Source organism: Micropterus salmoides, unplaced genomic scaffold (genome assembly GCF_014851395.1).
Source record: "Micropterus salmoides isolate LMB-PRFRI ecotype aquatic unplaced genomic scaffold, ASM1485139v1 Ms_hic_scaffold_2, whole genome shotgun sequence".
Lineage (NCBI taxonomy): Eukaryota > Metazoa > Chordata > Actinopteri > Centrarchiformes > Centrarchidae > Micropterus > Micropterus salmoides.
In genome coordinates, this window is record NW_024041150.1 from 27,272,620 (window position 1) to 27,287,011 (window position 14,392).

The 14,392-nt window shown below is 38.7% G+C and overlaps 1 protein-coding gene and 1 long non-coding RNA gene across 2 annotated transcripts in view; both read right to left on the minus strand.

Annotated features, from left to right (window-relative positions):
• Window positions 1-5,162, minus strand: part of rell1 (RELT like 1) — a 28,373-nt gene extending 23,211 nt beyond the window's left edge. The window contains exon 1 of the mRNA XM_038732665.1: window positions 4,943-5,162. Coding sequence (XP_038588593.1) covers window positions 4,943-4,967 — 25 coding nt within the window. The 5' untranslated portion in view covers window positions 4,968-5,162. The remainder of the gene's footprint in view (window positions 1-4,942) is intronic.
• A 7,692-nt stretch (window positions 5,163-12,854) lies between these two features.
• On the minus strand, window positions 12,855-14,125 carry LOC119913210. The gene is made up of 3 exons (XR_005446407.1): window positions 14,046-14,125; window positions 13,897-13,935; window positions 12,855-13,772 (listed from the first exon to the last, which is right to left on the minus strand). It is a non-coding gene; the product is annotated as an uncharacterized LOC119913210 (long non-coding RNA).
• Between the last annotated feature and the right edge of the window lie 267 nt (window positions 14,126-14,392).

A 14,392-nucleotide genomic window follows, 5' to 3' on the forward strand; every position in this document is an offset into this window, starting at 1 on the left:
TTTCTGCATGGGATCATGTAGCAGCTACTTCATCCCACTGACATCCAACAATTGAGGTAAATAGCCAAATACTGCTGTTCGTAGTCATTTAAAACTGCATGTAACTACAAAACATACATCACATCACATCACTTGTAGTAAGGGGGCAACTACTTTAAGCTATTAATAAAATCAAAGTAAATTTGTACGCAGCCTGTGTGTGCTGAAATATTGGACTTTGTATTCCTCCTGCTCTTGCCAGCGCTCAGATTTGTTCATGGAAAACTTCCGTTACCTACCAGTGATTAAGTGAGTGACACCACAATGCCAAGGAAAGGAAAGGAAAGGAAAGAGGATGTTAACATTCCTCACTGCTGATATCAGCTGAAAACCTCATGACACAAAGAAGCACACGGCGTGTTTGTTAACCTAAATGATGTTTTCTATTTCAGATCATTTCCAGCTCAGTCAGTCACTTCTTGGCAAATGCAGCATTAAATAATACTAAAACAGGAAGTCAGAAATGAGTTGCGAGACTTTTACCTCCAACCCCTTAGCTACATTCAGTCAGTCTAACCCTTAACTGGATGTAACTGCATTATTCTCCTCCACTTCCTCATCTTAAGAAGGAGAGAGAGTGAATGGAAACTGCTGGACGTCTCCTCCTTGACCAGTATTTGGCTAGTTATTAGCCACTCCCTCCGCTTTTACAACAATGTCTCCACATTAATCTTTGGGCACAGCACCCAAAACACCACAGTGTCTCAGTGCACCTTTGTTCTCAGAGAATCTACACCTGTGAGACCGGGACATGACTCAACCATCACGTCACAGCTCAAACCTTTCTTTTCTTGTCACATACAGTAATTAGAAGGGATGCACCGATCAGATACTAATATCAGACCGATACTGACTCAAAAAGCTGGATTGAGTATCGAAGACAAGGGGGGTGATCTACGGGGGCCGACCTACTCACTTAAATTATGCGTGTTGAAAAACAAGCATTCAGCAGTTGGGAGGTATTTAATTCACACTTGATCGAGCCTGATGTTGCCTTTCACGTCAAAGAATCAAGTCTCTACCTGACAGTGAGCAATACAACTTATTCATTTTACACTGGTTATAGGACTGGTACTTGGCCAATACCCAAAGCCCAGGTAATGGTATCGGTATCAGGACTGAAGTCAGATTGGTGCGTTCCTAGGAATAAGTCAATAAAAACTTACTAAATAGCTGTAAAAAATATATACATATTATATATATATATACTGCATAGCTATCAATCAAGAATGTTTTCTTAACTGTTGAGAAAGTGGCAGTAAACACACAGTAAAAGGGTTTCATCTGACAACAACTACATTTTAGGATGAGAGTTGGTGGCCTTCAGCACAACACTGAGTATTATACGATATAAGTTCAAAGGTTCTGCGGTCTGTGTCCTCCCCGGTTCCACACAGGAAATTATGTGTAGCTAGGAAAGTAAATCTAAAACCCCACTGTTACACTGACCACATCTCATTTCAGATTACGCAAAACAGCCCTGTCCTTTCAGCCATCGGTCCTTCATCCATTTAGTCGCCAAGTGAGCTCACTGGAGATGAAACCGCCCTCTCAGTCATGTTGACTGGCAGACGCAGCTCTGACACTGTGAGAGATGCGAAGGTGTCAGACGGCACATCACGCCAAATATTCCTCCTGTGCTTTGCTAGTAATGCAAAGCACAGGCAAGCGGGCCCTTGTTGTGCAAAAAAGGGCTGCTTAAACTGCATTCTTGTGCTGCATGCTGATCAGCGAGCGGAAAGAATTGAGACAATTACTGCAACCTTTTTTTTTTGGAAGCACAGATTTAGTTTCATGCAGGGACCAACAATCCAGAAATATGGGGCCGTGGTGTCTTAATTACAAGACTGTCACACGTGGGCTGCAAGTAACTTATTTTATTTATTACTGATTAATTTGCTGATTGTTTTCTCAGCCAATCGATATACAATTGGTCTATAAAATGTCAGAAATGGCCATCACAACTTCCCAAGAGGTGACATATTCAAATTGCTAAACAATGCAGATATAGGAAATAAAAATGGGGAATGTTGCTTGAAACGTGACTTGAGCATCAGCATTGTTGTCTGTTAATTCAAGAACAAGAATAGCTTCTTAATTACCAAGAAGACACAGCAGCAGCAGCAGAGGATCTTCTTACTGCGGCATGCTTCACACGAATAATGGCACAGCTCCAGAGCCTTCGCCAGCAACATAACCTCATCAATACCTGTGTGGTTTGGAGCAACATCCGAGTAGCTCAACTGCAAATATGTTTCTGGAAAAAGACAAAGCAAGTGGACACAGAAACTCCCATTCCCCCCCAGATGGCATTAAACTACTCATCTGTATTTGCAAGCATCTCAAATGCAGTCATAGAGCACAAAGCTACCAGCAGGCTCATTCTGGAGCTGTGAAATAATTTTTGGCATTACAGTTAGTGTTAACAGTCTAGCCGCTTTATAAGCAGCCAGTCCACATAGATCAGTGGTATACGTGTGTTTGTGACTCCTCTGCACAGGTCTTGAGACCAGACATGAGCATAAGTTTTCCTCCAAATATCGTTTCATTCAAAGTATTTTAACAAAATAAAGTTTCACTCAACTAAGAATTTAACACAGTTGTGTGCAACATGTTTCTTTTCTTTTCCCTTTAATCATCTTGTGACCCCTCACATTTAACTTTGGACCTGACCTAGACCACAAAAATATATCCTCAGCCTGCAAATGAGTGTCAAGCTCAACTGCACGCATGTTCAGGCTTTGTATGCTGCAGCCGTTACATGAAGTGGTGAAGACAGCTGAAACTAAAGAGTATTCTTGACACCAAACCCACGTACTGGATGACTTGGTCTAATTGAATGAGCATGAGGATTCTGCAAACCACAGACTCCTGCGGACTCTCCATGGAAAATGGAAACAGGCCTCACTCTTTAAAGGTTATGAAGAAAACCAAATCGTGTGGGCATCAGTTGGAACTAAAAGAGCCCTGACTTGAGTATTTCTTGATGCAGAGATGTGTACAGTGACACACAAACAGTCCTAGCAGTATTTCACAGACAACTAACAAGGAAAATACTCATATATACTTCATTCTGACGGGAAACAGATTACAGAAATCACATTCGATGGGGAAAAAATTTGTGCTACTCCAATATTATTACCCCTAGGCCAGGGGTTTTCAAAGTCGGAGATAAACGCTGGGAAAAGGTGCTCCCTTTGCTTTATTTACTTTGCTTATTTTTACTAGTATCTAGCCCAATATTGATTTTTGACATAACTTTAGACAACACCAAATACATAAAAGGTCTGTCCTAAGTAGGGCTGGGGCGATTCGTCGACGTAATCGATTACGTAAATATGCATCCGGTGTGGGATTCTCCCACACAAGCTCCAGCTACAAGACCGCGCCTTTGACCGTCTAAAGTTTGGAGTATTTCAGACAGACACTCAGCAACGTGCTGCTTCGTGAGCTCTCTGAACTGGAAACAGCTTCACTGCAGCACAGCTGCTGTCCACGAATAGTGAAGCAGCACGAACACGTTAAACGAAAGTATCCCGCAGCACTTTGTCTAGACGGCAGCACCGCAAATCGTGTTTCCTTTCTGTCGCCACACAAGCACATTATCAGCACGATAAAATGTTTATTGCCTCCATGTTAAAAGTAAATTCTGTCCCGCTGCTGTCATGGTAACGTAACGTTACACGCGTGTCATCTAATGTTTGGCCGTTTCATATTTTCTGTTTATTTAACGGCCACTTCAGAGCGAGAAAACTGCTGAAACTAACAGTACAGATGATCTGTGACTGTCTGTGAGTCCTTTCAGGTGTTCACTGATGCAGAAATACATTTGATTATCATACTGCATTACTTAATATTGAAATGAATCCATGTCAGAAACATTTAAAGTTTTAAGTAAAGTAGCCTAATTAATGTCTGTTATTATTATCACAACACATCAGTGACGTGGAAATTTGATTCATTTTAAGATTTGCTGCTATTGTCATTGTTCTAATGTGCTTCATCAGGATGATTGAATAAAATATAGATTTATTGATTAGACATGTTTTTGATATTTATTTTGGATAAATTGGTATGTTAATCGAGTAATAGGCAACTTAAATAAACAAAATTAGTCGTCAGATTAATCGACTAATCTAAAAAAAAATCATTATATTAATTGGCTTGAAATGTACATCCCTAGTCCTAAGGCATTTATTATTTCTGCCTCTGGGAAAGTGGGAAAAACAATCAAATTCCTCAAACCCAGTTTACTGTATCTCTGAACTATATCTTTAATTAACCAACTCGCACACATTTAGACTATTCTGTGTGATCTCCTTTTGATAGTGTAATATTTTTTCACTTCCATTTACTGAACCTCCCCTGAAACAGTTTGGAGCCTGCCTGGTAACCAGCCTGCCGCACACTTTGAATAACCCTGCCCTCCTGTCACTTATTTATTTACGTAAGTTAACGTACATTATTTGGACATTTCAAGCAGATAATATGTACGTACACACACACGTATCGTTATAGGCTATAAAGACAGATGTATATATAACGCTATATATATATATATATATATATATATATATATATATATATATATATATATAATATAAACACACAATCACAAACATATGTGTGTATATAGTTACGGTATATAAAACCTTAACGTTAGATAGGAAGTTACACACATATATATGCTAGCTAAGCTAACGTTAGTAGGTTTCCGTTAAGACTGGCATCAATGCCCCGGGACAGCTATAACTTAATAAACTCCGGCCAACGTTAACTACTTTAAAATGAGCGCAAACTTTTCTGAGGAGGAGATGAGAAACCGTGAACGGCTCCGGTTGTGCAGCAACTGTTTTACATGTTTCAGTTTGCACACAGAGGGTAAAACATCTTGGAAACTTACCCGAGTCGACGGGTGAGCCAGCCATCGATAGACAGGACCGCAGCTAGCTGGTGGCGATGTGTCGGCCGTTGAACGCTGTGGTCATCACAAACCACCCGGGGTCAACCTGAAGGAGGGACTTTCTACAAACACACCAACGTATTTCCTAATTCCCAAACAGGTGACACGCCCTGGCTCTCAATGGCTGTCCCCACTCCAACCGAGAGAGCAGTACACAGGAAGCAGAGCGAGATGATTCACTCACTGCTACTTCCGTCCTCGTCGGGCTGGATGCGGACGATCGGCAGAATACGAACAGTTTAGATTGATTTTGTATTGTGCTATGGCAGGCTTAGCAAATTGCACGGCGAATGGCAATCCACAACAACTGTGTGGTTTTCCCATCTTTTCCCAACGATGAACTTTACCTATAGGTAACTGTGGGGGTTAAAGGACGCTGTAATTATTGAAAACAGACTGTGAGTCACAAATGGATATTACAACTTGTAAACACAAAACACAATCTAGAAATAGATTCAAAATCAGCAAACATAAGTAATAATCCACAAATAGGCTAGATTAAAAATCCATAGGAAAAGCCTGTCTGTTGCATTACTTCACTGCAATGTAAGGTGATCCTTGTTATCCTTGCTTCAATCACTGGGTGTCTTTTTATAGGCTAAAACTTGCTGACTTGTGGTAGGCTATTTTTGTTTCTGTTAATGCTCAATGCTGTTTGGCCATATTGTGAACATTCCCGCCTGGTGACAGCTGTAATTCAAGATTACTTTATTTGTCCCCAGGGAAATTTGTCTTGGACATAAAGGCTGTCACACGTTAGAAGACATACAGTCAGTACAATGACAGACATTGCCTAATAACAGACATGGTAGTAGGCCCACACATCAATAACCTACAATTTAACAGGCAAGCAGAGCTGAAGTCAGAAAGACAATAGATAGCAGACAAGACAGTAAAATAAAATAAAAATATCATAGGCCAACCTGTCTGGGGTTAATCTCCATAATGTTGCACCAAGAAGGTGAAGGGAGGATGCCAACAGGACATACTTGTCAAGCTTTCTTTAAGAGTTAGGTAGGGTTAAGTAAAGCAGTTAATATTAATGTTAATGTAGACTCACCTCTATGATTTTAACCCAACAAGGGCATAAAATTGAGTAGGGACGGTAAGGTCATGTCCCTCCCAATAATACTGATCTAAAAAACTGAAAACACTGTTGTCCGTCAGAGTCTTGTCAGTGTAGGCCTATTTGGTACACAATGAACACAAACCGTGAAAAAAACAAACACAAAAACAAAAACTCTTCCTCTCTTCTAGGAGTCCAATGCGTAAAATTTTTAGAATATTATGTGGTATAGTGGTTTTCATACATTTCAAGTCAAACTGTGATCCCACATTACATTTATTTGGATTATGTGGTTACTTTTTATTGGTAATTGTGTTGTTATCTTCCAAAACCATTAGGAGGTCTAACAAGAAAAGCAGCTGTCTCAGAAGTATTTATGCATCAGGTATTTAAATATAATCAATTCTTATACATGTCGACTAAATTGAAACATTTTAGAGCCATTTTTGTAACTTGTTTCCTCTTTTGTTTTGTTTTTACAAATGACTGTTTACAGGCCCGGTGCAGTCCATGATACACGGGCAAAAAACATATAAATACAAAATAATGTGAAGCTGTATACAGAAAGGATCAAATTACAGTTCACACGTTCATGTGACATACATGAAAACAAGATATATAACAATAAAATAAAGAATGTATATGTGTAATTTGAAGATTACAGAATAGGACAAATATTGTGTCAGGTTAGCTTCAGCGCTGACAGAGCAAATGATGGGAAGTGGTGAGAGGAAAATTACACAACACAGAGACAGGAAGTGAAATACACCAGAACAAAAAACAAGAGGACGGGCCTACCAAAATAACAACTGCAGACATGTAGAATGTTTTGCTGCTGATTTTCCATCTAATCCAGACACACATTGCATATAAAGGCTGCAGTGCACCTTTCAATCAAGCATAAAGGCACAAAAAATCTGTTTGTATTCTTCATAAATTTAGATTTTTGGATAAAGAATTTTCCAAACAAAATTAACAACTTAGCTAAATATTGCATAGATGGATTGGAGTCTGAAAAATAATAAGTCAAAGGGAGATAGACTTATATTAAAACCAAATTGTCTGTTTAAAAACATTGCCGTTCTCTCCAAAAGTAGGCGCTGTGTGGACTAAAACATAATTTCCGTTTTCCAGCGAACAAAGCTGCATTCTGCATTTACAATGGGGATATATTTTGAAATATCATTGCAAGGATAATAACAGTGAAGAATTTTGAACGTCTTTGGTCACCATATCTAATTCTTTTTTGGTTGGGCATGAAAGTTGATTTTAAGTGTTAAGTCATCATAATTTTAGATTTGAGTCATTTAAGATTTGGAAGAACCAGTCCTGCATAAAAATGTGTGATTTCTGTGTTTGTCACAATTAGCTAAGTGTGCACACAGGAAAACATGCAGACACAAAGGCTGAGCAGGTTCTGTTTTTAGAGGTTATTAACAAAGGATGAAAATAACTCACAAACAAGGTGTGGCAGGCAGTTCAAAAGGCAAAATACAAAGTCCAAAGTTAATCACACAAAGGGCAGGCAAGTTTGCTGTATGGACCACTCAGCAGTATTTATATATATATGTATTTAACTGTTTTTTGTACTTTTTTAAAGGGATAGTTTGGGATTTTTGAAGGGGGCTGTAAGAGGTACTTATCCATAGTCAGTGTATTACCTGCAGTAGATAGCGGCCAGAGTGCCCCAGTTTGGAAAAGCTGAGAGGTGTACCAGGGTCAGCAGCAAAACGTATTTTACCCACCTAATAGAAGGCCCACCAAAAAAATCTATATCAGTTCAAGTGTACGCTACATTTAGAGTACCTCATACAGCCTCACTTAAAAAATCTCAAACTTTCCCTTTAAAAACAGATTGCAGCCTGTAATTAACAGGATTTATGCTGGATTATAAAGAAATGATCTCTTTTGCAATTATCATTCTTACTCTACATTATTTTACATGCTCTGTGCCAACCAATTCAGTATATTTTACCTGTTTAATTACCTTTAAAGAGCCAATACAACCTACAAAATACAGTTTTGCACTTGCCAAAAAGTGATTACAGCCTCTACTTGTTGACTGAAAGGTTCATTCTGCCTTAAAGTGGTCATATTATGTTCATTTTCAGATTCCTAATTTTTTTAGGGGTTGTACCAAAATAGGTTTACAATGTTTAATTTTGACCATATTTTGTGTCATACTGCACCTCGCTGCGGCACCTCTTCCCCAATCAGAAGTAGAGTAGCGGGTCCTGACAATCTGGTAACAACGCATAGGTTATGTTCCTGAACCAGCTTTGCAAGTGCTATGTTCGCAACCTAGACTAGAGCAAGAGGTTCAGAGTGGTAAGTTATTAATTTGTAACAAATTTATCTTTCATATGTAAAGTTTTAACTGAGCTCTGTCTCTACATCACAGGAACAGCTTTATGTCCATTGCCTAACGAGAGGGTGGGGGAGGGGAGACTGCAGGTGGATGTCTGTCACTGAGTGCTGCAGCTCAATGTGTTTCTCCACCAGTGTTTTTGAGGGCGTGTCTGACCAGCCGCCAAGTGAGCATCATGACAGGTGGACTACAATCAAGCTGTTTTAAGGCAATTCAGGAGCAGAGTTTTCTGTGGGAGATGGGAACTGACTTAGGGGGGGACTTTGGTCTTTTTCACTTTGCAAACCTTTGCAAAACCAAATATATCACAATAAAGGAAAGGGAAGGGAATATGACCTCTTTAAATTTAATTCATGAGGGATATATTTGACAGCCCACCTAGTCTTTTTTATCTAAGACAATTTAGATACATACATACATAATTACAGATGGCTAGTTGTACTTTGTAAGGTACAAAGGGACACCTCAGCATCTTAAGGCAAAAGTGTTGTGTGGCGAAATAGAGGCAAAATTAGTCTTTGTCTTCACGCCAGCTGTGGAGGTGCACATTGTGGCCAGAAAAAAACAAGAGAGGCAATCTCTAAAGATTTTACTGGCCCTGAATGTTATAGGACACACGTCAGTATGCACTTACATATTATATTCATACTGTTGGTCTCACAAAAATGTTGCCTTTCTGCCAAGACAATACAATAAAAAAAGTCACTGTTTAGCTATATTGCAAAGACTAAAACTGTTGTTGATGTCTAACACATTTAATTGAAAATATAAAAAAGAAATCTGCATGAACTTTACAGCATTCAAAATGGCACAGCCAGTGAAAAAAACAATACTTTTAAATAACTTTTTTTCCCTGTCAAGTGAGTGAATATGTGACATGCCAGGCCAGCAATGTAATAATTAAAGAGGAGGTGGAGGACACACCAATAAAGGTAACATTGGATGTGTATTGTCTTTGTGTTGTCTTATACTTATAGATAAAAATAGTCATGAAAATCATGTCCATTGGAAAACAGCAGGTACCTATGATTGACTAAGTGGCCACAGGGAGATGCTCTAAAAGGGAAGGATTCTGTGAATAAAGTAAGCTTAACTAATTATGTAGGTCAGAACATGTTTTAATAAAACTCATTGGCTAGCACAGTTTAATCTTGTTTTACCTGTGACAGTTTTTATTTTTTGTATATTTCTTTTTTTATGATACAGATCAATAAGTAAGTTTGCAAGGTACTCAACATTAAGAGAAGTCTCTGTGCCTCTTACCACCTGCAGACTAATGGGTTAGTTGAGAGGATGAACGGGACGATACAGAGGTATAATTCAATTTATATGTTAAATATATATTATACATATCCTTAAAAACATACTTATTAATAAATGCTTTGTTATTATTAGTCTCTCTCTGTTTTCGAGAGCTCTGTCCACATTGGTGAAAAACAGACTGGACGAATGGGATTGGACGCCGTCAAGTTTGGCTTGAGGACAAAACACTAAATGTCAACAAAACGTTTTCACATATCTTTGTGGTAGAGAGGCCCCTCTCAAATCCCAGCTGAACACAGAGTGAGTTACACTTACAAACACATCTTAGAAATAAAGAAAATGTTAAATTTTGATATAATATAAAATATAAATAGATAGATGGCAGTGTTGAGGACAATTTGTCTGTTGAAGCAGGAACAGAGGACATTCTGAAGCTCAAAAAAGTCCTTCAGACTTGTAATAATACAAGAATAATACAACACAGTCAAAACAAAATAAAAAAAAATGCTACATGAAAGTTTGAGGTAGCTTATCCCTTTGTTTTGCTGTACAAAGACAAATTGAAAGTGAGGTGAGGTGCCAACATTTGCCCAGTGTGTTTTTATTGCAGGTTATTAATGCATATCTGAACCTCCTGGTGAATGAATAAAGAGCATGCAGACAGATCTTTTGCTGTTGACATGTTTGAAATGACCAGTTTGATTTGTTGTTTTATTATCTTACAAATTTACCCGGGGATGTACAGATACATCGTGGGGGTCGTCAATGAAGGTCTTTTCCTTAAATATTTGATGTTAAACTCAAGTATTCTAGTCAACCATGCGTGGACACAATAACATTAAAACCATGACAACTTTACACAGAACAAGTGCAATGTTTTTTGTGTCTGTCTCAGGTACAGCATAGTGTGGGATTCAGAAGATAGGTCATTTCATATCTGTCTATATATATATGATTTAAGAAGGTATAGCATATAAAAGTTAATAAGAATGTCCAGGCGTAACTTTAAATAGTTCAAATCACACAAATAAATACTATTGCTGCAGCTTATTTGCCTACAGTGGGTGGTTCAACGTGTTCCTTCTCATGATAAACCCGTTCTTCATACATGTTTTTGCTGTACATATGTGAAACTTACCAAATAATTTAACTATTGCAGTATTTAGTCAGACAAACATTGCTTCTATATATTAAAAGACAATTATTACCCCCTAGTTTGTAGATGATTTGACTGACCTGTGTCATTAATGTGGGGAGCAGGATGATGACGCTCACTGGACATGCTAAAAAAAAAAAACTTACCTTGGCTGTATAACATGATGGCCTGCTTTGTAATCGGAGTCATTTGCAACCATTACTAACACTATTGTATAACTATTTCACCATTATTTTTTGGTTTCCTCTTTTGTCTTATTCTGATTGCTGACTACTGTGACATTTGCCCACACTGCTACCACAGGAGCTGCACCAAGAGGCCCTACACAAGCAAAAAATAAAAAATATAATAACCACCTGACTACTACTGTTGTGATATACATACACTTACATATATATTGTATATAGTTATACATAGTTTTTATTATTGTGTGTCCTATGTTTTATTTATGAAAGATAAGAGTACTTCCAGAGATGTACCTTTAGGGAGAAATCATATATCCACTGAATTAAGGTAGAGGACACCTGAAGTCTTTGTGGTTATGAGCCAAGGTAAAAATGAACTCTTGACAGTTAAACAACAACTTAAGCAGAGGAAAAACTCTGCAGCCTCACAGCAAGCGGCCACCTACTCTCTTACCAATATAGACCAGTGTCTGGCCTTTTTCCATAAGTGGGACCTACCATCTGCTTAGTTAACCATAGGGTGAGCTGAAAGAACACAAAACTCCTACAGAATAACAAACACTGATTAAGATGCCCCTGTTACTGCTTACACATTTGCACACACATGATGTTGTATGAAACACAAATAAAACTATGTACATAGAAATAAATCAAGCTTGGAAACTACTAATTTAATTTCAAATTATATAATTGCAGTTTCAGTTGTGATTGCACTCCTATATTAGTTTAGCGCTCCATGTTGGTTTCCTTCCTAACATCAATCTTATGCAATGCTACCCTCTACTGGACACTGCTTACACTTAAACCTGCTCGTCCACATTTCTCAAGCAACGTGCTGTATGCACATTATAGTATGTGCAAAGTTTTAGTATGAAGATGTATCTAGCTACATGTTCATTAAAGGATTTTAAATTTAATTGGCGTCTACGCATTGTTTGTCAGAACATTCAGAGGTCGAGTACATTTACATTCTCCACAAACATGACCATGAGTTAGGCTAATATGTTATGTAGCAGGTGAAATGATCAGAACTTGAGTACTCTGCCTAATATTTCAAATAAAGTGCGTTTAAAGTGGCCAACAGCGCAGTAAACTGATGTGCCACAAGATGTGGACATGAGCACCTGCCAGTAGCTGCTGCCAAATGTTCAGGCCACACTATTGGCCAGATGGCTGTGTGTGGCTCAACCAATGAAATGCTGTGAATACAAATGAATATGCAGCCAGTCCAAAAGAAAGACATTGCTGCGATGTAAATCTGCTTGTTAGATTCAAACATAATGGGGAATATACAGTACATTTGGCTTGTCAAAGCAGCCAAACATGAATGATAGATTAGGCATACGCGACTTGAATGGATTTAAATTAAAAATCTGTTGTTTTGCAGTCATCCTTCTCTGTAGTCATTTGACTGTATGTTAAAACATTCGTTAATGAAGATTTCATATTATATTAACACTAGTCACACAAAATCCTGCAGCTGCACATAAACCTAGTCTCAGGGCTCAAGTGCAAAATACCAGCCAATGGCAGAGAGCCCAAGTAAACCAGTGACTGGTGCAGAAAGTGGGGCATTTACACGGGAGAGGTTATAATATTTTAAATGGAGGAGGCAAGGCACCGCAAAAGACCAGGTATTGGACATAGTTGTGCATACACTGATATGTATTTTCATATCTGCAGTTAACTGCCACCTAGCGAACATGTGCAATAAATGTACTTCACACATTGCTCACTGTATGGTGATTATGACTTAATAATTATGAAGAATTAATACTTTCTTATTATTGTTGTTCATGTACATTCTGGCTTAATAAATCTGCACCCCTTAAAGAGTGTTTTGTTATTTACTCCCTGGCATGTGCCCTACATCTGCACTGTTTACAGCCGCTCAGAAACCACCCCGTCGGCCGCGTGCCTTCCGAGAGAGCAGGCTGAGCCAGCGACGTCACCGTGTTGGGATCACGTTGAACTGTGCATGCTGAGCCTTGCCGCAGCCGTAAGTACGACGCAAGCGCGCAACAAAAATAGCCCTGTGCAGGTTTTGGATCAACAACAGATGAGTCAACAAGATAGGGCGGATTTCTTGTGTATCCATGTAGATACTCAAAATAAACTAAAAAATATAGGCTTAGTAGATAAAGCCTATAGTAAATATAGGTCGCCAATTACCTTGGGAATAAATTAATTTAGCATTTACAAACCTGCATTTTGTAAGTATGAACAAAATTGCTGTTACAGGCAATACTTTAAGGAAATGATAAGAGGAATAATGCTTCAATGCACAATGTCTCCGCTGAAAGCTATACAAAGAAAAACATCAACACAAGATGAGCTTTTTCTCGAGTTTTCAGTATCTCACAGTATGGGGGACAAGATGTCCTGAAAAAAATCGAGACAGCCGAAATACGAGCAGTTGTCCCTAATCATATCCTATTAGTCCCGAAAATTAGACTAAACCTGAGTATTGCCTCATAAAGCATAATAGCCTATTGATCATTGTGAAACATTCTTGTGGTGTAGCCCACAGATGGCAACAGGCACTACAGGTTATCGTGGACACCGTGTCAACAGCAACGTTATAGCCACAAAGTAACAGGCGTGCATGCTGTTTTACCTTTTTGTGTACTAGTATGGTGGTTGAAGTTGCAGTGGAGGACACGGGGAGTATGGCTGCATGCAGCCACGGAGAGACTTCTTATCTGGTCACCCTAGCTCACAGTCTTCACCAGCTGCTTATAGTCGGAGATAAAATCGAAATTTAAAAAGTAGTATAATTAGTAGGAGCAGAAACAGCTACATGTAAATAATAAGTATTTGCCCATTAAAGTCAAAGTATAAACTTTATTATTTTACCATGTGCAAGGCACACAGACGATTCAAAGTGCGTTTCTCCTATGACCCACGGTAAATATAAGACAAAACAAATAACAGAAATATAAATTTAAAAGTCAAACAGTAATTAACAAATCATTTACAACAGTTAAACAAATCAAATTCTTTACAATCATTCACAATCAGTGCAATGACAGTAGTCATCAGGGTTGATGAGGAAGATCGACACTTAACATTAGCCTACTAGGTTTAGACCACAAAGGAACGCCTCTGAAACTGTAGAACTATAATAACATTAAATGTCATTGCGAGGCTACTACACGTATTACGGCCAGCCCAAGTAGGCCACATCTAGTGTGGGCTCGCGCCACGCCCTCCAATGTTCCAGTATGTTTAGAAGTGAACTCAGGAGCAGTCACACTGCAACGTGACCACCGAGCCCCGTGCCACTAGCCCCGCCCCTCCCAGCCTATCAAAACGCAAAGTGGGCGTGTCTAAGGCGGGGAAATCGCCTCAT